The 24,887-nt window shown below is 39.4% G+C and overlaps 1 protein-coding gene across 3 annotated transcripts in view; it reads left to right on the forward strand.

Annotated features, from left to right (window-relative positions):
• Positions 1-554: 554 nt before the first annotated feature.
• RASA2 (RAS p21 protein activator 2) overlaps positions 555-24,887 on the forward strand; it is a 118,717-nt gene continuing 94,384 nt past the window's right edge. For 2 of the 3 annotated variants that reach the window (XM_053598690.1, XM_053598691.1), the window contains exons 1-2: positions 568-716; positions 22,096-22,213. In XM_053598690.1, coding sequence (XP_053454665.1) covers positions 584-716; positions 22,096-22,213 — 251 coding nt within the window. In that variant the 5' untranslated portion in view covers positions 568-583. Of the gene's footprint in view, positions 717-22,095; positions 22,214-24,887 lie in introns of all 3 variants that reach the window. The other variant, XM_053598689.1, reaches the window with a different exon arrangement.

Raw genomic sequence — 24,887 nt, forward strand, 5'->3', positions numbered from 1 at the left:
AATAGTGGTCTCACTTAAGTGTAAAGGTTTGTATGTGAGGTGTTCGGCCTGGCGGTGAGGAGCTTGTGGATATTACTGGGGGAGCTAAGGCATCTTTCGGCTCCTTTTGAATAAGGTACTTTTGAAGTCCAGTCATCTGCCAAATTCCATTTTATTTTATTTTCCCATAGAGTACCCCTGATTGGGAAGGGCCTGTATTTTTCCCAAGGGTTGGGAGACGTGGAGGTCTGTTTACAGAGGAAGCCCAAATTCCCAGGAGGATTTCACCGGCGGGCCTGGGCTCTCTCTGTCGAGATTTCAAGGCTGCTCAGAGCCGCGACTAGGAACCAGCCTCACTTGGCCAGCGACACAAGCCTGGAGCTCCCTTCTTCCCCGGCGGTCTGGGCTCGGGGGAGATGGGCGCGGCTAACGTGGAGACCCGGGTGGGGCGGGGGCGGAGCCGCGGCGGGACGGGGCGGGGCGAGACGGGCCGCGGCCCGGGGGCGGGGCCAGGCGCGTTGCTCGCCCGGGCCTAGGCAGCCGCTGGGCTCCGCCTCGGCCGGCTACGCAGGCGGCGGGGCTGCGGCACAGGCCGGGCGGCACCATGGCGGCGGCGGCGCCTGCTGCTGCGGCGGCTTCTTCTGAGGCGCCGGCGGTGAGTGCGACGGCAGAGCCCGAGGCCGGGGACGAGGACAGTCGCGAGGTCCGAGTGCTGCAGAGCCTCCGGGGCAAGATCTGTAAGCGGGGGCAGGGCTGGGGGGACACCCCATGGCGACTGCCTCGGGGGTGAGGGGGCAGCGGGCGCGCGGGGGCGGCGGCACCAAGCGGCGCTGAGATCGCGGCGCCGAGAGGGGCCCTGGACTGGGGCCTGGGCCTGGCGCCAGCGCCCGGCACCCGCGAGGCTGGAAGAGGGGTGTGTGAGGGAGGCGTCGCCTCGACGGGGCGGCGTGGGCTGAGGCGGCTCCTCTCCGGAGGGAGTGGACGCGGGGGATTTGCCGGGGGAGGCTGGCGCTGCGCCGGCGTGGGGGGCTCGGCCGTGGGTCGCGGCCTGGACGCGGGGAGGCGGGAGCCCGGGGCGCGGCCGGGGGCGTGGGCCGGGGGCGTGAGGAGCTTCCGGCCTCCCGGAGGCTGCGGGCGCCGGGAGCGTCCCCGAGGTGGGAGCCTGGCGGTCATTACGAGGAGGCGCGGCCGGAGGAGGCGGCGGAGGAGGGCAGGGAAGTGGGCCTGGCCCGAGGGGAGGGGGCTGCCTGTTTCCTGGGCTCCCGAGCCTGCGACAGGTTGAAAAAGGCGCCCTGCGCTGGAGGAAGCAGGCCGGCCCGGGCCCGGAGTGGCTGCCGCGCGGGGTGTCCTCCCGAGAGCCCGGGGCGGGGCGCGGGGCCGGACACCTGTGCTCGCCCCACCTCGCTCGGCGGGGACTTGAACTGAGAGACGGCGTGACTGACAGGGACTTCAGGCAGGATGTAGTGGCTTCCTGTGAGCAGGTCTCAAAACACAGTCATCCAATCTGCCCTTAACCCACTTAATTCCTCTCCTTCTCAGGCATTTAATTGTTACTTTTGTGAGCGAAGCAAACCAGTTGACTACAAAATTTTGCTCAGAGTCGCCGAGCATTGCTGTTGACAGACCATTTGAGTTCAGTCATTTGGACATTTAAATGTTTTAAAATGACCCTTTACTGTCAGAGTGCCATTTTTTTTTTTTTACGGTAGTTTATTCAAACCAAGTGCCTTTTTTTTTCTATTTGTACAATGACTCAATAAATCTTAGTTTTGCGTTTGTAGAAAATTATTATTTTCTTTTGTCAGTATACTTACGGTGGAAACATGCTTCTTTTTTTAGTAAAAGCTCTTAGTTGTGAGGGGTACTTTTCACTTTGAAGAAAATTGAATTGCAGTAAAATGGCTAATCATGCTCTTTCTTGAGCAGGATATAAAATTTTCCTCTCCTTGAATAGTGATATTATTAACTGATCTCAGATTCTCTCACTTTCCTCTTTTCAGGTTGCTTCTCCTTTCAAGTGTTTGGGTTTTATTAAACCTCAGAAGCAAAAATTTTAATATATATATTTTTACCGTTTTATTCCCTGAAGTAGTCTTGTAGCACTTAAGAGATTATGGTTTTCAAAACCTGGAAAATAACACCAGAGAAATAGATCTTAGTTGTCTGTGTCTTAGTTCCTAACATCAAAGTTGCCTTTTAGGATTTAAAATCTTTTCAAAAATTAGATTAAGTCGTATCTTTTATATTTGTGTATATCTAATTTAACCTTTAAGGAAACTGTAAATGGACCAAAGTCCCCCCCTTAGCTGTTTTTTCATATTTTTACCACTTTAAATTTTAGTGTCACTTGATGCTAGACACTGTTTATTGGAGCCTCACTGATACAGAACTACAGGTTGTACCATAGGACTGCATATACTCTTATCTTGGAATTGAAGGGTAAGGTTGGGCTGTTTCCAGAAGTATTTCATTGCCCTGCACTTTGCCTGCTTCCTGACAAAGACTTCCAAGAGCAGTTTTGTAAGAGGGTATCACTGTAAGTGGAACTTGGGTCTACAAATCTTTTTTTTTTTTTTTTTGTAGAGACCGAGTCTCACTGTACCGCCCTCAGGTAGAGTGCCGTGGCGTCACACGGCTCACAGCAACCTCTTAACTCTTGGGCTTACGCGATTCTCCTGCCTCAGCCTCCCGAGCAGCTGGGACTACAGGCGCCCGCCACAACGCCCGGCTATTTTTTGGTTGCAGTTTGGCCGGGGCTGGGTTTGAACCTGCCACCCTCGGCATATGGGGCTGGTGCCCTACTCACTGAGCCACAGGCACCGCCCGGGTCTACAAATCTTAAAAAACAGCTTTGTTTCTAGCAGTGGTTCTCAACCTTCCTAATGCAACGTATTTTCATTGTTAGAAAGGGTTGGCGACCCACAGGTTGAGAACCGCTGGTTTGGAGCAACCCCACCGCCCAGACTTGGAGATTGACTATCCATGCTGGGAATGATATTAATGTTTTAACCATAGTGAAAATATTACATCTGTTATCCTAGTCAGTTTTTTGCTTTTTAAATTGTGTAGTTTAAAGCTCAGTGTGTGCTTCACTTACCTATGAAGTGTGTGCTTCATAGGTAAAAATGTATTAGTATGCATATAGAGAGAGAGCCCCTCCCCCATTTCTTTACCTTCCTTTTAACTGGTGTCATCCAGAGATAGTTGATGTTCAAAACCTGGGAAGAGATGCTTTTTTTCTGTTTTTCTGAAACTGACATGTGGGTTTTGTAGGGAGGGGGGCTGAGAGGTTGGAAGTGTTACTAGCAGGTGCTGAAGTCACAGAAACGGGATGACAGTGAAGTTCCTGAGTAGCTTGAGGGAGGGACTAACCATGTCAGCTTTCCTCTTCACCACACTGGGAAACCTTGGAAAGGCTGATAGTGTTCCCTAGCCTGGAGATGTGCTGGCAGATTCCAAAGTACTGATTGAGAGCCTTTAATCTAGAGAGTTAAGAAATCTGTAGGGCTTGATAGTTAGCCTGAAAGGAAATGTTCTTATTTCTGGACTTAGGTGAGACCTTTCAATTCCAAATCATACCAGTGAAAAGTGAGGATGGATTGCATTCTTATGTTTAGTTTTCCCTTATGGATTACAAGGTGTACTTTAAGAGTGACATATTGAAAAACCATTTTTGTGGCCAATCAACTGACATTAGCAAATTCATGTAAGACAATATGTTGTCTTATAGACTGATCCTCAATTCCTTGAGGACATTTTAGTGCCCTAGGAAACCATAGCACTTCCAAATGGTCTGCTTCCCTAAATGTATTCGAAAGACAAATTTAGTTGTTGGGTATCCCTGGGTTGTCATATGAACCCTTGATAAAGAAAGTTAGGGATGTACTCCAGACTTCATTCTTTGGTCTGAATTCCTGTGCAGTGAGTAGCTGGCAAGCTTGCACACCTGAAGCATATTTGCATACTTGTTCTCCTTCCCAAGAAAACCCCACATTTAAGCAAAAAAGGGGATTAGGGCTTTCTTCTTTGTATATTTTTATACTTTATGCTATTATTTTATGACTGCCTCCTATTTATTTACCACTTTTTAAGTTTGCTGTCACCCCGTTAAATCAGATTGTAAAAATGTTGGTGAAAGCACTCATGTTACCTTATACATAGGCTTCTCTACTCAAAGAATAGCAGATTAATAACAAGCCAAATGTGGACATTTGTGTGAATTTTTAGTGACAGGTCCAGAACTCACTTGGTTTCCCTTTTGTCTTCAGACCAAGACCTACAGCTATTTGATAAAAGTAAGGATGATCCATTTATTCAATATGGTTAAGTGTTTAAGTTTAGAGGTCTGGTGACTTACAGACCCGGATTTGAATCTTTACCTAATTTCTAACTTCTTTTAACTCTTTGGGCCTCAGGCAGCTCCTGTGGCTCAGTGGGCAGGGCGCCAGTCCCATATACCCAGGGTGACGGGTTCAAACCCAGCTCCGTCCAAACTGCAACAAAAAATAGCTGGGCGTTGTGGCAGGCACCTATAGTCCCAGCTACTTGGGAGGCTGAGGCAAGAGAATGCCTAAGCCCAGGAATTGGAGGTTGCTGTGAGCAACTACGATGCTATGACACTCTACTGAGGGTGACAAAGTGAAACTCTATCTCAAAAAAACCCCAAAAAACTCTTTGGGCCTTCATATTCTCATATAGTAAATGGGGATAGTAAAATGACCTATCTCAAAATATTTGTATGAGGATTAAATAAGTCTCCCCTCCTGCGATTTCCTCTCAACTCCCTAGAGCTAGGTCAGACATGGACCATCTCTTAGGATAGAGTGGAGTATGAGATAAAAATTAATCTGTGTCTGATGTTCTTGTCTAACATGTCCTCGCATTTCATGGTGTACAAAGTTGATTAAAATTAAAGGACCTGTGTTCTGCTTTATACATTGTTAATTAGTAATCATGGGGCTAGGACAGCTTACTAACCTTAGCTTACCTTCCTCCGCTTAAAAATAGGAATAATTTTTGGGGCGGCGCCTGTGGCTCAGTGAGCAGGGCGCCAGCCCCATATACCGAGGGTGGCGGGTTCAAACCCAGCCCCGGCCAAACTGCAACAACAAAAAAAAATAGCCGGGTGTTGTGGTAGGCGCCTGTAGTCCCAGCTACTCGGGAGGCTGAGGCAGGAGAATCGCCTAAGCCCAGGAGTTGGAGGTTGCTGTGAGCTGTGTGACGCCACGGCACTCTACCGAGGGCAATAAAGTGAAACTCTGTCTCTACAAAAAAAAAAAAAAAATAGGAATAATTTTTAAAAAATAGGAATAATGCTTTATCACTACCCATTGTATACATGCTGTTACATCTGCCTGGGATTGACTTCCCCACCACTCCTACTTTTATGTCATATTTATGTTCTACTCATCCTTCAAAAGCCCGCTTTGTGTGATCTGCCCAAAGCTTTCTTTGGGGCACCTATACCCCATCTCTGTCAAGAGGGTTTTAGGCCTTTATACTGCTGGGGAATCACAATTCCTTGTCCATTTCATTATCATAGCACATTTCACAGAAATTATTTATTTCTCCCTTTAGACTGTGAGCTCTTCCAAGGTAGAATTCATTCTTGTTCATTTTTTAAAACCATCCCAGTGTCAGCAAAGTGCCTAGAATAGGCCTTTAGAAAATGGTCCACCTCATAATGTTATCCTGAGAATGATTTGAGATACTAGATATGAAAGTGTTTTGTAAATTATACAGTAAACAAACTAAAAGATGTTAGTATTGATAAAAGAAACTACATGGGTCTGTGTCAGGAAGTTCATCCCTTTCAAAATTATAGTGCCCACTAAGCTTAGGTCTGAACTTATGCCAAAGTTGCCTCATTAGGAAAAGGATTAAATTTTTCTAAATGCTCAGATTGCTTATTATTAGGCTGTTTGAATGTTGTTACCTGACTGTATTCATGAATATTGTTACTAATTGGGCTTGGAGCCTGGAAAAGAATATCTCATAATCATACTTTACACATTGTTTTTATTTGGCATTAAGTAATACTGTAAAGTATAAATCAAAACATTTTATTAAACTACCCAATAGAGTTGAGAGGAAGAAATTTAAAAGGGTTTATTTATTCTAAGAATTTATTTTTATCAGATATTTGAAATAAGATGAGTTATTTAATAAATTAATAAAGCACAAGATTTAAAAGAGTTTGTTCATGCTAAGAATTCATTATTGTCAGAAATTTGAAATAGAATGATGAGTTATTTAAGATGGAGGAAGAATCTTATCTTTCAGAGGGATAGGAACTGGAGAGAAAGGGTTCTTTGTAGAAGTTCACAGAGCAGTCTGCTAATCATTTGCTCTGCGGAAGACAGGAGGTAAACCTCAATGAGTTCATAGAGTTTTTTTTTTTTTTTTTAAATCTTAGAACTCTTTGAATAGACCGTTAAGTGGCCGTGGAACTAATGTAGCTAAAATAAACCCATATCCTTTTATCCTTTAATCATAGATGCTAATCCTATTTCCTTGTTAATGTGCTTTATGAAATTATTTGACAATAATATCAGATTATGTGTTTTATCTACTAATAAAGTTCTGTACTCTTTTGAGAATTGTTAAGAAAATTTTGTTGTATAGTCATATTTTAATGTAAATTAACAAATGTTTTATATATATGAGGACATTTTTATGGCATATCTTTAGCTTTGTGTGTCAGGGTTTTTTTTGTTGTTGTTGAGACAGTGGCTCACTATGTCACTCTCAGTAGACTGCTATGGCGTCACAGCTCACAGCAAACTCAAACTCTTGGGCTTAAGTGATCCTCTTGCCTCAGCCTCCCAAGAAGCTGGGACCACAGGTGTGCACCACAACGCCCAGCTATTTTTTTTGTTGTTGTAGTTGTTTAGCTGGCCCCACCCGCCACCATTGGTGTATATTGCTGCACCAAGCCATGTATGTGAGTTTTGTCATAAAAAAATCCCTACCTAACATGACATATCTTATAAGGTTATATTAACACACATACACCAGTGAACTGTAACTGGCAAATTTGTTACTATGGGCTTGATTCTAACAATGCCTTTAGTGACAGAATGACTTTGGGCAAATTTTTTAACCTTGCAGAGCTCTTGTATTCTTACTTGAAAAAATGAGAGGTTGAGATGTGGTCATTAACATCCTTTTCAGCACTTTATTGGTTTTTAACTTGAATCATTTACTTTTAAGACAGTATAAAAGATACTTTCATTTTAGTGCTTAAATGTAACTTTAGTGTAACTATTTTTTTAAGATTGACTGTTTAAAAAATATTTATCTAAGATGTATTAGATAAAGTCGTTTGAGTTCTAAACAATTTTTTTTCTGTGACCATTAACTAATAATTCAGTTTGTATTTCATAATACAAACTAAGTGTCTGTTAGGGAATAACGAATAGTCCACTGGACTGTGAAATGGGCCTAAGCTGTGAATGGGATGAAAAAGATCCTTACTGTTTTATCCTAAAGCCTAAACAGTAGTTGTTTTTGGACGTCTGTATTCTCAGAGAATTATAGAAATTTAGAGCTGGAAGGTAGAGAACAAATCAATTACTCAGAGATGTCAGGTGTTGCACAGCTGATGGCCTACTGGGCATAAATCCACTATTAAAGTTTTTTCTAGAATGCTACATGGGATTAATTTGTTACCATGAATGTTGCAAATACACTATATTTAATATATGAAGATCACCATATCTAGTGATATGTTCAGACGTGGTAATAGACACACTCTTATTGGTTCCTTCTTAAGAACTTTGTGAATTAGTGTTAGTGATAAAATTGTGGTTGTGCCCTAGGTGGAGTTGAACCTGTTTGTTTACTTATTTGTGTCATGCTCTACCTCAGCTGTTTTCATTCCTGACTGCCCAGCAACATCACCTGTGAACTTAAAACAATTCTGATGCCTGGGCTATACCTGAGACCTACTGAATAAGCATTTCTGAGATCTGCCTGGACATCTTAAGGTTCAAAAAGTTCCACATGGGTAATATTGGGCAGCTAGGCTGGTGAACCTCTTCTTTTGCCAGTTAAACAGACTAGGCACAAACCCTACCTGAATGATAGCAGCCTTCTGTGTGACCATTCAAAGGGCCCAATTGAGAGTTCAGTGTGGTCACAGGGAAGTTTTAATTTGTTTGCTTATATATTTAAAAAGATTTGCTAATTCATTTAATTAGATAATACAAAAAGATACCTACGTTGAAAAATACTCCTTTTTACCATTATCCCCTAGCCATTTCCTCTTGTAAAAAGCTTGTATTACGTTTGTTGTTTCCTTCCAGACATTATTTAAACATTTACAAACACAAATGCATGTGTAATACTATACCCCTTCCACCAACATACAAATCATAGCAAGATGTACACGTTGTTATGCATCTTGCTTTTTTATGCTTAACAATATAGCTTGAAGATTTTTCATATCTATACAGAAAGAAAGCTGTCTCTTTTTTAACAACTACATAATACTTCATCATCTGGATATACTGCAGTTTGTTTAATTCATTCATTATTGGTTGATATTTAGGTTATTTCCAATTTTTGCTATTACAAATGTATACTACAATGAATAACCTTGTATGTATGCCGTTTTTAGTATGTGTCTATCTATAGGATTAATTCCAGGATGTTAATGAATTGAAATGTGCTGGCATTTATATTTTGGAAGTACAATGACATATTGCCTTTCAAAGAAACTGTTAATATGCCAATTTAGCTTCCACCAGCAATGTGTGGATGATTATTTCTTTAAACCCACATAAGGTATAGTTTAAAACTTCTTGATTTTTATTGGTCTGTAAAATGATTTGTAGTTTTAATTTGTACTTTCAAATCAGAGTGAGGATCTCTTTTTTTTTTTTTTTTTTGAGACAGAGTTTCACTATGTCACCCTTGGTAGAGTGCAGTGGCATCACGGCTCACAGCAACCTCAAACTCTTCGGCATATGCGATTCTCTTGCCTAAGCCTCCCAAGTAGCTGGGACTACAGGCACCCACCACAATACCCAGCTATTTATTTTTTCTTTCAGTTGTTGTTTAGCTGGCCAGGGCTGGGTTTGAACCCGCCAGCCTTGGTGTATGTGGCCAGCACCCTACCCACTGAGCTATGGGTGCCGCCAAGGATCTCTTCATATTTTTAAGGGCCATTTTTATTTCCAGTTTTTAGTGAACTTGTCTGTTTCATTTGTCCTTTTTTCTGCTGGATTATCAGTCTTATTTATTTGTAGGAGGTGGATGCTGTAAGGAGGTTAGCTTTTTTTTTTAGTGGAAAGATTTTTTAAAAAATCTGTATGCTTTGGCCAGTGACTGATTTTGTTCTTGAAATGTTGATTATGAGATCCAGTAAGGGCAGTCATTTATTGATTTCATCTGCTTATCTAATGTCTGATACTAGAATAGGATAGAAAAAGAACTATTTGAGGAACGGTAAGTAAAGACTTATAAACAAGAGTTAAAAGGCAAACAATAGGTCGAGAGAAAATATTTGCAGTGTATGCTTCAGACAAAGGAAACACTTAAATGAATAATACTCTTTTAAAGCACTTCATGCATGCTAATTTACAGTACAGTAACTCTATAAATACCATTACCATTATAATACCATTATTACCCCCATTTTACAGATGATGAGGAAACAGAGACACAGAATAGTTAAGTAAGTTGACCAGGATCAGACAGATAGTGAGTATAGAGTTGTCATTCAAATGGGCAGGCAGGTTTTAGAGTCCATCCTGTTTGTCCTTAACCTACCATGCTGAACTTCTTCTCTATTTATTTAGTGACCAGAACATATAAAGAATTCATACAAATTAAAAAACATTAATTCATACAAATTAAAAAAGAAGCCATTGGAAAAATAAGGAATATGAGTAGGCATTTCACAGAAAAGGAAATGGGATTGTCTAGTAAATGTGAAAATACTGGTAAAGTTGAATGAAAATTAATCAGGGAAAGAAAAAAATTAAAACATTTGTTTATAAAAAAAAAGAAAAGTTTACTTCAGTTTTTGGTGAGGGTCTAAGGGAAACAGTTATTTTCCTTACTGTTGCTACAAGTGTAAATTGACAAAGCATCGTTGGAGAGCATTTTGATGGTATCCATTAAAAATTTAAATATTCACACACTATGCATTTTTACATCTATAGAAGAGGCATATATATAGGCATTTTTACTTCTACAGAAGAGGCATGTATAAAGATGTTTAATGTTGCCTTCTTGGTAAAACAGAATAACTAGAGAAAGGAAAATGGCTAAATAATGTGTTCTTCTACATATTCTATAGCAGTTAAAAGGAGTAAGGTATATCTATATTATGAATTGAGTAAAAAAAGTTGTTAGAATAATATGTGTAGTATCTGTGTTTTTTAAAATCTCAAAAAATATGCAAAATACTCAGTTTTAGAAAAAATCTCAAAACAATGTTTATCTTTTCTCTGTATGAATGTATGTTTGGCCATATATATTTGGATAAATACAAAAAAGAGACGTCTAAACAAATGCACCATGTTGATTGCCTCCATGGTAGACAAAGGGAATTAGCCTTACTCGGAAAATGGTTTAAATTCTTATAAAGAATGTACTTATGTTGTGGCGGGTGCCTGTAGTCCCAGCTACCTGGGAGGCTGAAGCAAGAGAATTGCTATGCTCAAGAGTTTGAGGTTGCTGTGAGCTGGTATGCTACGGCACTCTACCCAGGGCGACAGCTTGAGACTCTTGTCTGTGGCTCAAAGGGGTAGGGCGCCAGCCCCATATGCCAGAGGTAGTGGTTTCAAACCCAGCCCTGGCCAAAAAAAAAAAAAAAGTACTTATGTATTGTTATATCATAAAAAACGACTCATTTGTATCACTGTATAAATGAATTGATACAATATTAGTCTTTTGCTGTGAGAATCTCTCTTGCTCTACTTTTGAACACTATTCTTTCTGCAAAAACAAGAGTAACCAAATGTTAATTTTTGTAACATTTTGAGTACGTGTAGGAAAAGAGTAAACTTTTCTGTTAACTTTTTGGGTAACTTAATTTTGATATAAATTCAAATTTAAGAAAAATTACAGGAATAATATAGATACGGTTAATTCCCGTATGCTTTGCTTGTTTGTTATGTTCAAAAGGTTGACTTTAAAAAAAAAATTAATACTTTGTTTCAGAGGAACATGGTGAAAGGTTCTGAATAATTTTGATTCTTTAAAGTATAACACTTACATGAATGATGCAGACCATCTTAGTTTGAATTTGTGCAGTTTTATTTTGTATAACATTTTCTTAGTAAATAGGAAGACACATGAGTTATGTTTATTATTAACTGGTTTCCAGCTATGTGTTAGAGAGCAGGTGAATGATAAATTATTTCATATAATCTAATTTCATGAATAAGATTATTCCTGTTTTAGAGAAGCAGTAGCAGAGAGCTTATTAGCTCAGGATTTTAAGGGGACAGAGCCAGGTTTTCAGTGTCTCTTTGTTACCGAAGTCTATGTCCGTTTCTCTACCAAGTTGCCTGTCAGATGATATATTTGGAAGAAATTGATGAGCATGTTAATACTGTTAAGAAGATGATAATTACTCCTAAATTGGCTATGTGTAAAGTAATGGATAGTGAATAATATTAGAATATTCAAATCCTATAAAACTTTATCTCTGGACTGTTTGGGGGATTGGCAGAAATACATTTGCCTGCCTGGCTCTGCTCATACAGTTTTGTGTATGTACTTCTGAGTTGTTCTTTTAGAATATATGCGCGCGTGCGTGTGCGCACACACTATATATATATATATCTTTACACAGATGCAACCTCTTTATATCTCTGGGTGACTTCTTTCTTGAAGTACACGATTGAAAGTGAGTCCCATTTTGGCTCTATGAAAGCTGTTAGATATGGTCTGTCCATGTATTCCTGAGTTCTGCCAGCACCTGGCTTCGTTCTTTTTGCCTGTTATATCAGGCTCTCTTGGTCACCTTAGAGGCTTGCTAAATTTCATGTAGCTATGGGAACAGTTGTTCTAGCCCAGGATTCCTACCATATGTGCTTCAGAGTTTGGTTTCCCCCTTGAGAAGGGGGCTGTAGGGAACTTGGAAACTAGCACACATTCAAAACTAAAACTGGAAGTGGGCAAGGCAAACCACAGGAAGATCCTGCCCGCAACTTGGTGACGTATCTCTGTAAGCCATGGACACTTCCTGGCAATACCTTGTGAAACTTGCCTTTTCATGTATAGTAGTTTCCTAACTTGTTCTAGACTGAGCTTCAGTCAGAGGTGATTAATATGATAGCAATATAGATAACTGTATGATAGTTACCATGCACATGACTTGCACCTATTTTACCTAATAGAATATTTTTGAGGAGTTGCAGTGGAATTTATGCCTTAACTTTGACTTTATGCTTTGTCTGGAGTTTTATTTATGTATAGTTTGGGTTTTGTAGCTACAAAGAACTGTTCTTTGCTCACTGAGTCTAGGCTACCTAGACCATGTTGGATTCCCGGAGTCCTGTGCCCACTCAAGTGCTTGCTCAGTGGTACTACCTTGTTTTATCATAGTGCCTTAGGCAGAACCAGATTTTTTTTTTTTTTTGAGACAGAATCTCACTTTGTCACCCTCAGTAGAGTGTGTGGCATCATAGCTCACAGCAACCTCAAGCTCTTGGGCTCAAGTGATCCTCTTGCCTCAGCCTCCCAGGTAGATGGGACTACAGGCACCCACCACAGTGCCTGGCTATTTTTAGAGATAGGGTCTCACTCTAGCTCAGGCTGGTCTCAAACTCCTGAGCTCAGGCCATCCTCCCACCTTGGCACTCCAGAGTGCTAGGATTACAGGTATGAGCCACCACACACAGCCAAACCAGATTTCTGGTAGAAATTATTTAATATGTTGTTTTTTAAAGATTCTAATATCTAAATTGGATTATTTTATAGATATATGTATATCATTTCCTGGGAGTGAAGAAGATTGCTGGACATTCAAGTTATCTGACTATGTTAATTTATGCATTAGAAAACTCTACTTACTAGTAGATATTTCAGAAGTTACTGATGTAGTTTCTCATTCTCTGTCTGATTAATATCATTAATGTTTAACTTTCCAGTGGTGTTTTCAAGATGATAACTAAAGGGGAAATAACAGCTACATAATTTTTTTTCTTTTCTTTTTTTTTAAAGACAGTCTTACTTTGTTGCCCTCGTTTGAGTGCTATAGCATCACAGCTCACAGCAACCTCCAGCTCTTGGGCTTAGGTGACCCTCTTGCCTCAGCCTCCCGAGTAGCTGGTACTACAGGTGCCCACCATCATGCCAAGCTATTTTTTTGTTGCAGTTTGGCCAGGGCCAGGTTTGAACCTGCCACCCTCAGTATATGGGGCCAGCGCACTACTCACTAAAGCCACAGTTGCTGCCCCACTCGTTTTTTCTTTTCATTGGTTCTTAACACCCCCCACCCCCAGCCCTTTTTTTCTTTGTCTACATACACTACAGCAATCTGACATACTCTGAAGGAGGCGTGAATGTGAGACTATTTGGAAGGTCATGTGTGATAAAGGCAGCTCTTTTCTTCCTTTTTCCATTGAGAAGTGTTAAAGATAAATGAATGTAAGATTTCTTTCTTACAGAATATTATTTTGATAGGCATATGTAAATTGATTAAATGATAAAAGATAATATAGCATGTTGAAAGCATGGTTTTCTACTATTTTTCTAGTATTCACTTAACCTCAAAGAGCCTTCATTTCCTTGTCTATAGAGTGAGAATAGTAGTTTTACTAATTTTATAGGGTTTTTATGAAAAGGTTGAGTGACTTGGTACACAGCCTGGCATGTTGTGCTCTAGTTAAGAGTTGGCTTTAACATACGCAGTAGTGATACTCAGTAAAGTGTATTTTCATAGTTTTCTTAATGAATAATTTATTTAACATAAATTTACTAAAGTATTTATACTTACATGTATATTTAGTTCTTGTAGTGTTTGTCAGATTAATCTGGCAAAGACAGTAATATCTAAAAACATGAGAAATCAGTGTTATCCTGTGCTTTTTATATTGTTTGTTTCTTGGTGTATTTACTGAGGTAGGGTCTCACTCTGTTGCCCTGGGTAGAGTGCAGTGGTGTCATCGTAGCTCATAGCACCCTCAAACTCCTGGACTCAAATGATCTCCCTTGGCCTCCCAAGTAGCTGGAATTATAGGCACCTATCACCACTACTGGCTAATTTTTCTATTTTAATAGAGACAGGGTCTCACTCTTGCTCAGGCTGGTCTCGAACTTCTGAGTTCAAGCAGTCCACCTGCCTGGGCCTCCCAGAGTGCTAGGATTACAGGTACGAGCCACTACACCTGGTTTATCTTGTGCTTTCAAAATTTCAAACCTTGTCTTTCAGAGTTTTACAGTTTTGGGGAATCTAGAAGATTAACCGCTAAGGAGTTGCAAACTCAAATGTGCAGAGACCAGGTATAATGAAAGAAAGCCAGGCAGAGATCGTTATGATTTCGTAAGGTGTGCCTGTCTGCAGTTTCTACTCAGAACTATGTTGCCAAATCTTCAATCATTAAAAATAAATCAGAAATAGAGACTTATTTATGATTAACTCTCCTAGTTTCTAGGTATTGGACACAAGTAATTTTGCTTCTGTTGCTGTACCTGCTTCTTTAATAAATACTATGTGCAGCCCAACAAATCTCTGGCTAGCTGAGATTTATGCTTTGTATGAAGTTTTATTTATGAATAGTTTGGGTTTTGTAGCCACAAAGAACTGTTCTTTGCTCACTGAGTTTGTGTCCTCATTTTAGAGATGTAAACCCTGCTCTAATTCAAGCTCAGAGGTATAGAAAGGCTAGGTGTTATTTCATGCATTTTCTGTAATAGAAATGTATTGGCCAGGCACTGTGGTTCACACCTATAATCCCTCTGGGAGGCTGAGGTGGGAGGATTGCTTGAGCTCCTCAGGAGTTTGAGATCAACCTGAGCAAGAGCAAGACCCTGTCTCTATAAAAGAATAGAAAATTTAGCCAGGTGTGTTGGTGCGTGACTGTAGTCTCAGCTGCTGGGGAGGCTGAGGCAGGAAGATGATTTGAGTCTAGGTGTTTGAGGTTGCATTGAGCTAAGATGGTATCACTACATTCTAGCCTCCACAACAGAAAGAGAAGCTGTCACAAAAAAAGAAAAAAAAAAAAGACTTCCGTAATAAAAGGCTCACTTAAAGAAAATTATCTCTTCTGATTTATTCAGTTGTGATATTATAAATTATTTTTGGTTACAACTTAATGGCTTGGATGAAGGGAATTGTATGTATGAGATCTGACAATTAAGTTCATGAATTCATTCTAAAAAAAGTGCTACATACTTCATTGCTGAATATCACTATAGTCACCTTTGAAGTACTCCCCTTGGAAAGCTACGCACACTGACACCAGTGCCTAATCCCCTTCAAAACAGTTTTGGAACTCTCTTTTTGGAATGGCCGTCAGAGCTATCATCATATTACCCTTGATATCTGAATATCTTCAAAATGTCTTCCTTGCAATATTTTCTTTATCTTCAGGTAAAGAAAAAAGCAGTTGGGAGCCAAATCACTTGAGTAGGGAAGGTGTTCCAATATAGTTACGTGTTTACTGGCTAAATACTCCCTCACAGACACTGCCCTGTAAGCTGGTGTATTATTGTGATTCAAGAGCCATGAGTTGTTGGCCAAGATTTTCAGTTAAGATTTTTCTGTTTCTCTATCAATATTTACTTGGACTGCTTTGCTTCTCACAGTCACCTGACAATTTTGAAGCACATTGGACAGCTTTTTGCAATGTTTTCATCAGTTCTGCTTGTTACTGGCTGCCCTGACCTGTCTTCATCAGTGGTCCTTCTCCACTCAGAAAAACATTTATAATCCATTTGTACACTGCCATTTTTTTCATGGCATTATCCCCATAAACTTGGACTAACATGTCCTTGATTTCACTTCCACTCTTGCCAAGTTTAACAAATTTACAGATTGCTCTAATTCAAGCTCAGACATTCTTGCAACAGTACCCCAAAACAGACAACAGTAATGGATGCCCCTCAGCAAGACACCAACTCATGTTAACATGAACACAGCTGTGAGACACTGATATACCAAGGTTATGAAACTTTACCAATCTGTTTGGACAGTGCTGCCAATCTAAGTGCACAGTAGTGAGTTTGCAGAGTTAATTGTCAGACCTCCCATGCACATAGGTGTGTATTCATGTATACATACAGAAACATATACACCAAAATCTCTACCTGGTAGCCTAATTTTTGGAATTCTAGTCCTAGATAAAATTTATATGGTAGGATCTGGATTCTGATGACCTTTGCATAGAGTCACTGATATTGTACACAGAGAGTTGGCTGTTTCCACTTCTGTTAACTAAGTTAATCTTATCAATTATGATTTGGTGCTGTTTATCTTCTTGCTTTAAGCTGTGTACTTTTTTTCTTTTTTTTTTTTTTTTTTTGAGACAGTCTCATTTTATCACCCTCGGTACAGTGCTGTGGTGTCATAGCTCACAGTAACCTCCAGCTCTTGGGCTTAGGTGATTCTCTTGCCTCAGCTTCCCAAGTAACTAGACCATGCCCAGCTATTTTTTGTTGCAGTTTGGCCAGGGCCGGGTTTGAACCCACCACCCTCCATACATGGGGCTGGCCGCAGGCGCCGCCCTAACCTGTGTACTTTTAGACAGTAGCTAAACGCTGCTGTTTTCAATAAGATGTATCCCTTCTTCCTTAAGGTATTTATGCAGAAGTTACTTTCTCAGTGAAGCCTTTCTTGGCTGCCTCACCCTCTGCCATTTTGTGTGGTACCCATTCCTGCTTAACACTTACAACTATTATGCCATAATTTTTTTTACTTATTTGTCTTCTTTATTGTCAGTCTTTCCATCTGTATTAACCTAATGAGGACATAGACTTTTGTCTGTTTTGCTTACTGTTGTGTTCCTAGAACCTTAGTAGGCACCCAGTAAATATTTGAATGTGTGAATTTCAGCATTAGTTTATTTTCAATACATCTGTGTATTAACACTATAAATATTCTTATATTTAGTGCTTTGGTAACTACTTTTTTTTAACCTTTGGAGCAGTTGACATAGATCAACTTATATAAAATGGAAAAAAGAAGCTTACATGCAATTTTATGGTTTGTGATGTGACATTAGAGCCTTTTTTGCACATGACAAAGTTATGTATATACTCATACTTATTCAATAGCTACTTTATTATCTATTATAAACTAAGCATGGTACTAAGAATTGATTTCTTACAATCAAATCTCCTTGCTTGGTTCCTTCTCTTCCTTTTTTTGGAGGCAGAGTCTCACTATGTCACCCTCAGTAGAGTGCTGAGGCATACAGTGCACAGCAACCTCAAATTCTTGAGCATAAGCGATCTCTCGCCTCAGCCCCCCGAGTTGCTGGGACTACAGGCACCTGCCACAATGCCCGGCTATTTTTTTGTTGCAGTTGTCATTGTTTAGCTGGCCCGGGCCAGTTTTGAACCCACTAGCCTCAGTGTATGTGGCTGCCGCTGTAACCACTGAGCTACGGGCACCAAGCCTGCTTGGTTCCTTTTAATCATTATTCCCTCAAAATGTTAGAAAGCCCTGAACTCAATTTTCAAATTTCTTTTCTTTCCTATTTTTTCCCCCTTGTGATCTGGTATAGTCTCATGGTTTTGTAGGTACTATGTACTTGCTCATGATCCTCAAAATTTTATCTCTAGCCAAGACTTGTCCTTTTGACACCTGTACTTTTGATATCTAATAGGCATCTCTCAGACTTAATATATTTAATACAAAGCTCTTTAACTTCCTCCTCTACAAGAGGCTCCTTCTTTCTCTGGAAGTGGCACCTCTATTCATCCATCTGCTCATGCCAAAACTCTTAAAAGTTCTCCTTGACATCTCTTTCTCTCTCACTCTACAGGTGAAATATCAATAAATCCAGTTGGCTCTGTCTTCAAAATGTATGCCCAATTGACCCCTTCTCTCCATGCCCATGACTACACTCCTACTCCAAGTTATTTCTAATCAGAATTATTACAGTAGTCTCCTCTCTAATCTGCTGTTTCCACTCGTTTCCATCTGCATTCATTCTCCTAAAATGCTATTCTTATGCTCAGAATCCCTCAATAGCTTCCCATCTCACACAAAAATAAGCCTAAGACTTTCCAGTGGCTTATCGTACTATTTGACTGTTCTCTGTTCCCTTGTTTTCTCCCTCTTTTCACTTTGCTTATTGCCTTACAGCCATAAGCAAAGCCTCCTTGCTCTTCTTCCCTTGTGCCAAATTGTCCTGTCTCAGGGCCTTTACACATTCTGTTCTTCCTGCCTGTCCATCTCTTTCTCCATATACCTGTATGGCTTATACCATCAATGACTTCCTTTGGGTATCTGCTTAAATATCTTAATATGATAGAAATGCATTCTCTGATTCCTTTTAAAAAATAACATTGCCCTCTTCTCTCTCTCTCTACTGTCTGAGCCTGCCACTCTCTAAATTTACCTGCTTTGTTTTCTTCCCTAGCACTAAATATTATATACTTAAGAGCTGGATGATGTTTGTCTCCCTTGTCTAGATTGTACAGTAGTTCCATGTGGGTAGAGACTTGTTTTTATTCCGTTTTATCCCCAACATTTAGAACGATGCTTGGCATGTGGTACACACTTAAATGTTTTTTTAATGCAGTGCAACAAGTGCAATACAGTATGATCACTGTAGTAAAAGTACATATAAGGTGCAGTAGGGTTATAGCGGAAAGAGTGACATGACTACCTTGGAACTGAGGAAAGACTTTATAAAGATGCCCTTAAGTGGAGCTTTTTTGGGGGGAGGGGAGAGATGAGGGCATTACATGCAAAGCAGATAGCATCATAGATGTACAAAGTCATGTAGACAATGTGTTCAAGAAACCAAAAGTACAGTATACTGGAGCATAACTTATAGGGGGGTAAAGATTAAGTAGAGGAGGCTGAACATGTAGTAGATAGCTCCTGATTGTGGAGGGTTGGAGGGTTTTTAATGCCAGACTAAGGCATTTTAGATATTTATCCTGTAAATTGGGCAGTGGGAGGTAATGTGAAGCTATCGAATACTTTTGAGCAAGGGGTGATATGTATTTTTATATATATACATATGTATGTATGTTTACATATTAGAAAGATAACTAGCAACAGTAGAACAGATGAGTATGAAAGCTGAATCCAGCATTTTATTTGAGACTTATATTGTGAGCACAGGTAGATGAATGCGCTGTGGATAAGAAGAAGTATCTCTAGTCTTCGGAGGAGAAGATGATGGATACAGACTCAGATATATATATATATTTATTATTTTTCCTGTCGGAGAGCTGGTTTATTTGTAAGGACCAACCTATTTTAGGCAATTTGGGGCAAGGGTTAAAATCCTTGATTATGACTTAAGATGAACATAAAATTGTTTATTCCATTTTTAAAGTTCATTTTTTAAGAATCTCTCAGTAACAAAGTTAATAAAAAGAGGATATTACTTTTCCATTGATTTTCTTATTTTAATTTTTACAAATTACGTGTTTAATGAATTTCTTATGGGTGCTTCTTAGGTTCCTGGTAGACTTCTTTGGAAGATTCTGGTTTAAATGGTCTGCCTTTAAAGTTGAAAGGAGAAAGATGCTTGGGTTTATCTAGTCCAGACCTTCGTCAAGAAGGTTTAGCGATTTGTATGAAATTAAGACAGGAATAGAACTGTTAAGTAAGCGTACTACTTGTCCATTCTCTCTTGAAGGATCGCTAGGAAATACTGAAAAATGAGAGAATTGATTTAACAGATCTCTGTTGCATGTGTTTCAAGACACTTGTTAAAATGATCTACACCAAGGGATCCCATAAACTGTAAATAACCATAAATATTAGCTGGTACTGGGCGGCGCCTGTGGCTCAGTCGGTAAGGCACCGGCCCCATATACCAAGGGTGGTTGTTCCCCGGGCCCAGCCAAACTGCAACCAAAAAATAGCCGGGCGTTGTGGCGAGTGCCTGTAGTCCCAGCTACTCAGGAGGCTGAGGCAAGAGAATCGCTTAAGCCCAGGAGTTGGAGGTTGCTGTGAGCTGTGTGATGCCACGGCACTCTACTGAGGGCTATAAAGTGAGACTGTCTCTACAAAAAAAAAAAAAAAAAGACAGGAATATTGGTTTTGTGATTCTTAGGATAATGCTTTTTCTCTTATGCCAACTATGTTACTTTCCTAGTATACTGGTGCACTGATTTCAGCACCCACACTTGTGTGTGTCCATTTGGCCCATAAGTATCTCATGAGAACGTAAAAACTAGTCTTAACTGGGTTCTTTAATATTCATTTCTTGAACCAACATTTCTCACATGTCTACTATATGGTAACCACTATTTAGATCACGGGGATCAATAAGTTCTTAGGCCTTAAGAACTGGGGAACAAAAAAAAGCACTTAAGTAAATATTAACAAAGGTTTAGATAATTGTGAATGTTATCCAGGAAACAAAACGGAGAAGGAGAATAGTCAGGGAAGATTTCTGAGGTAGTGGCATTTAAGCTGAAACCTTAAGAAAGGTTAAATAAGAAAGCACCAGCCAGGTGAACTTCTAGGGGTAGAGCATTCCAGGAAGAGGCCCTAAGCTTGAACATGATAAATGGTTGGCATAGTTGATTAATGGAAAGAAAGTGAACACAGGGTGGCTGCCGGGGGTTAAGGGGGAGACACAGGGGAAGAGAAGAGGCCAGAGTGGAAGTTCAGTAGTAGTGGAGACCATAGTATAGAAATGGGACTTTATTATCTGTCCAATGATATGGTATTGCCACAGGGAAATGACTGACCTGAATAATATGCTTAAAAGTTCAAACTGCTTGATGGAAAGTGGATTGTAGGCCAGGCAAAAGTGGGAACACAGACACCAGCAAGGAAGCTGTTATGTTTGTCCAAATGAGAGATTATAGTGGCTTGGACTTGCTGATTTCAGTGAAGACAAGAAAAAGTGGTTGGATTTGGGATTTATTTTAGAAATCTGCGAGATTTACTTCTGATGGACTGGGGATGGGGGCGCTAGTGGGAGGATGGTGAGCATAAGAGAAGATGGTAATATACTGGGGAAAAGTCATGTTTTAGGGAAGGAAATGAGATAGTTGGTCTGGAACTTGTTAAATTTGAGATGCCTACTGGATATCCCAAGGAGGCAGGTGAATTTTCAATTCATATCTAGTGTTGAGGAGAAAAGGTCAGGTCTGGAGATGTAGATTTAAGAGGTAGTAGCATTAACTACATATACTGTAAGAGTTTGCATTGGATAAGGAAGAGAAGGTGGTCTAAAACTGAACCCTGAGGCACTGTAACATGTAGAGGTGAGGGTGGGGAAGGAGTCAGGAGAGAGCCAGTGGTATAGGAGGAAAGTCAGAAATACTGTGTTGTGGAAGCCAAGGCATGACAGCATTTTAAAGAGGGATGTTAATGTTTGTCTGAAACAGTGCTGCAGCATCAGGTGTGATGCAAAGAGAAATCACCACTGGATTTGCCGTATGGAAGGCATTGGTGACCTCAGAGCATTTTCAGTGTTATTGAGATGTCAGAAGCTGATTGGAAAGGGTTGAAGAATGAGTGAAAAGTGAGAAAATGGAGAATGACTAGAGATGATCCTTTTGGGAAGTTTGAGAAGGGAGTCAAGAAATGGAGTGATATCAAGAGGGAGGAGGAAGAAGTCAAGGAAGATTTTTTTGTTGTTTGCTTTTTTAAATTAAGAAATTTCAATGCTTGCTTAGTGCTGAAGGGATTAAAGCTGATTTGGGAAAGAAGGATTAATTGTGGAGTAAAGTCCTTGAAGTAGAACTGGTGAGATGGGACACAGAATACAAGCAGGAAGATTGCCCTTTCGTAGGAGTGGAGATACAGTGATGTAATATAAAAAAGGGACCTCACAGCCCTTCCTTTCTGTCTTACTAGTCTCCTTTAGACAAAGTTGATTTTTCTCTAATAGTGTGGGTATTTTTTCCCCATGCCACATGTAATATGTTTTTTCAGATTGACTTTGTCCTGCATAATGCTTGGCATGAAACAGCTGGTGATAACACTGATTTTAATTTTTGTGCCAACAGGTGAAGCAAAAAATTTATTGCCCTATCTCGGACCCAACAAAATGAGAGATTGTTTCTGTACCATAAATTTGGACCAGGAGGAAGTTTATCGTACCCAAGTTGTTGAAAAATCTTTAAGGTTGGTAGAAAAAAATGACAAATTTTCATTCATATTATGTATATTGATTGATAAATTTTATACATTTTCCAGATTGTAATTAACAAGAAGACTTTCTTTATCTGAAACTTTTCTTCCACATTCTGAATTTCTTTTTAGAATTACAAAATGTCAGAGCTCATAGGAGCAGGAGCCTTAATGTTCATTGAGCTGGACTGACTACCTTATGTTTAGTTCCTTCTGACATGAGCTTTGATAAGTGGTCCTCTGATATTTGCTTAGTAATGGTCCAGTGACTAAGGAGTTCATTGCTTCCAAAGCAGGCCATTCAGTCTTGAACTATTTTGACTCTTAAAACACTCTTACATTTAGTTGGTTAATGTTTATTAAAATGAGAACTGACTATATGTCAAGAACTTACTGGGTTCTGTTTTTTCATACATCCATAAGAACAAGGTAGACACAATGCTTGCTTTCATATGGCTTGTCATTGCCTCAGTGTGTATCTTTTTTTAAATTGTTCCTAATTCTATTTCTTGGATTTCTGGAGAAAAGTTTCTTTCACATGATGCTCTTTCAAGTTTTTAAAAATGGCTGTCATATACCTCAGTCTGTTCTCTTTCAAGTTTTTAAAAATGGCTGTCATATACCTCAGTCTGTTCTCTCGGCTAAATATTTTCTACACTTTTGAACTTTCCTCAAAGTGCATTATTATTTTGTTTCTTTAAAAAACAAATTACTTCTTAAAATTCATACATGTCACGTAACTTAGTGCATTGTCAAGGAATAAATTTTCATCTTTGAAAGTATAATTGTACTTTGAGAGTATCATAGTAAATTCTAATATATAAAATTGTAATATTCTCTCCTATGCCCTATGTTTGTGGTCATAATTTTTGAGCAGAGCTGTGCTGGAAGGATGCAGACATAAAAAAGTCACAACAAGGGGGCAGGGAATTATTGGAATTAGCATATGGTGGATGAACTGGGGAGTGCCATAACTGTGAATTGTATTTTAGACCAGTTTTATTTAAGGGATCTGTTTTCGACGCCTTTTTCTCAACATTTTTTTCCCTTTACATTTGTGTTTTCTTCTCTGAAGTTTCCCTTTATGTCTTTATTTTCAGTTTTTATCATTTTGAATATCTATCGAGTTCTTCATAAGAAAAGTATTGTATAAAACTGAAAATATTTTAGTAGTCCAAAAGGATTTAAAGTAATAAGTCCACTATTCCTGTTATATTAAGGTTTTGGTATTCTTTACATTTTATAAATTTATAAATATATATATTGCTTTATATTTATAAATGATTAAACTAAGTCACTGAAAGGCTGAATACTTTGTCATAAGATAAAGGAATTTAGAAGTAAAACTGAGATGGGAACATGAAACTATGTAAAACTGAATTTGCTATTTAATGTATACTGTTTCTGCATCACACAATAATCAGTGATATACGAAACTAACAAACTATAATTGGATAATTGGTATTGGTTCCAATATGTAGCCTTGTAAATGAGTAAAATTAGTCCTACTTTTTCTTTAACCTTTGCCTTTCCAGATATTTGTGTTGGGGAAAATGATGAAACCAGTTTTCCTTATATACCTTTAATTATTTTTGTAGATGTACAGCAACTTGGAAAATATTTAAAGGCTAGCAGTGGCTACTGTAGGTAATTTAAATATCATTAAGTAGATGATTCTTGGATTCTGGGTACTCCTGGCATTTTTCCTTGTGGAATAGGGAGAAAATCTGTAGTAAAGACCTGTGCTCACCTTGTTTTCATTTCAGCATTCTCCCCTTCTGGATATTTCTGATAAGCTGTTAAGCCAAAAGTCAGTAGATGCTATTTGGATTTTTTATGGGTTCCGGATGTATAGTTTTTATATGTAGTCTGGATATAGAATTTCATAGTAGGTGAATAGGAGTCATATATGGAAACTATAGTTCCGAAATCTCTCCTTCAAATCCTTTGGTATATATAAACAGTGTAACACCAACACTATTTGTGCCTGGTGCTTCTCTTGCTCACATCAGAAATTTCCTCAGGAGTCATATGTATGATCATAAGTCAGTGATATCAGTACATTGTTGTTTTAAAGACTGTGTAGATTTGGTCATGGCTGCTTACCAACCTTGTTGACAAATCTTTTTCAAATGGATTGATTTATTAATTTTTCTATAAAATAAAGATACAGGTATCCACATTGAGATTGTGATGATATAGTCAGTGATAAACTTAACTTAATAATTCTTATTTTGTTCTTTTATGGTTTTATAATGTACTTAAAAACAATTGGGTTGGCTATGGTGGCTCATTCCTGTAAACACAGCACTTTGGGAGGCTGAGGTGGCAGGATCACTTTGAGACTAGGAGTTCAAAACTAGCCTAGCCAATGTAGCAAGACCCCATCTCTACAAAGAATAAAAAAAATTAGCTAGGTGTGGTAGCACATGCCTGTAATCTCAGCTACTGGGGAGTCTGAGGCAGGATTATCACTTGAACCTGGAGTTTGAGGCTGCAGTGAGCTATGATCAGATCACTACATGCTAGACTGGGTAACTGACCAAGATCCTGACTCTAAAATATCATAGTAATATTTCAGTGTGCATGTGCAATATATAAAGAACATTTTTCATTTTATAATTGTTTATAAAATGTACAAAGAGAGGGCGGCGCCTGTGGCTCAGTC

Source organism: Nycticebus coucang, chromosome 8 (assembly GCF_027406575.1).
Source record: "Nycticebus coucang isolate mNycCou1 chromosome 8, mNycCou1.pri, whole genome shotgun sequence".
NCBI lineage: Eukaryota > Metazoa > Chordata > Mammalia > Primates > Lorisidae > Nycticebus > Nycticebus coucang.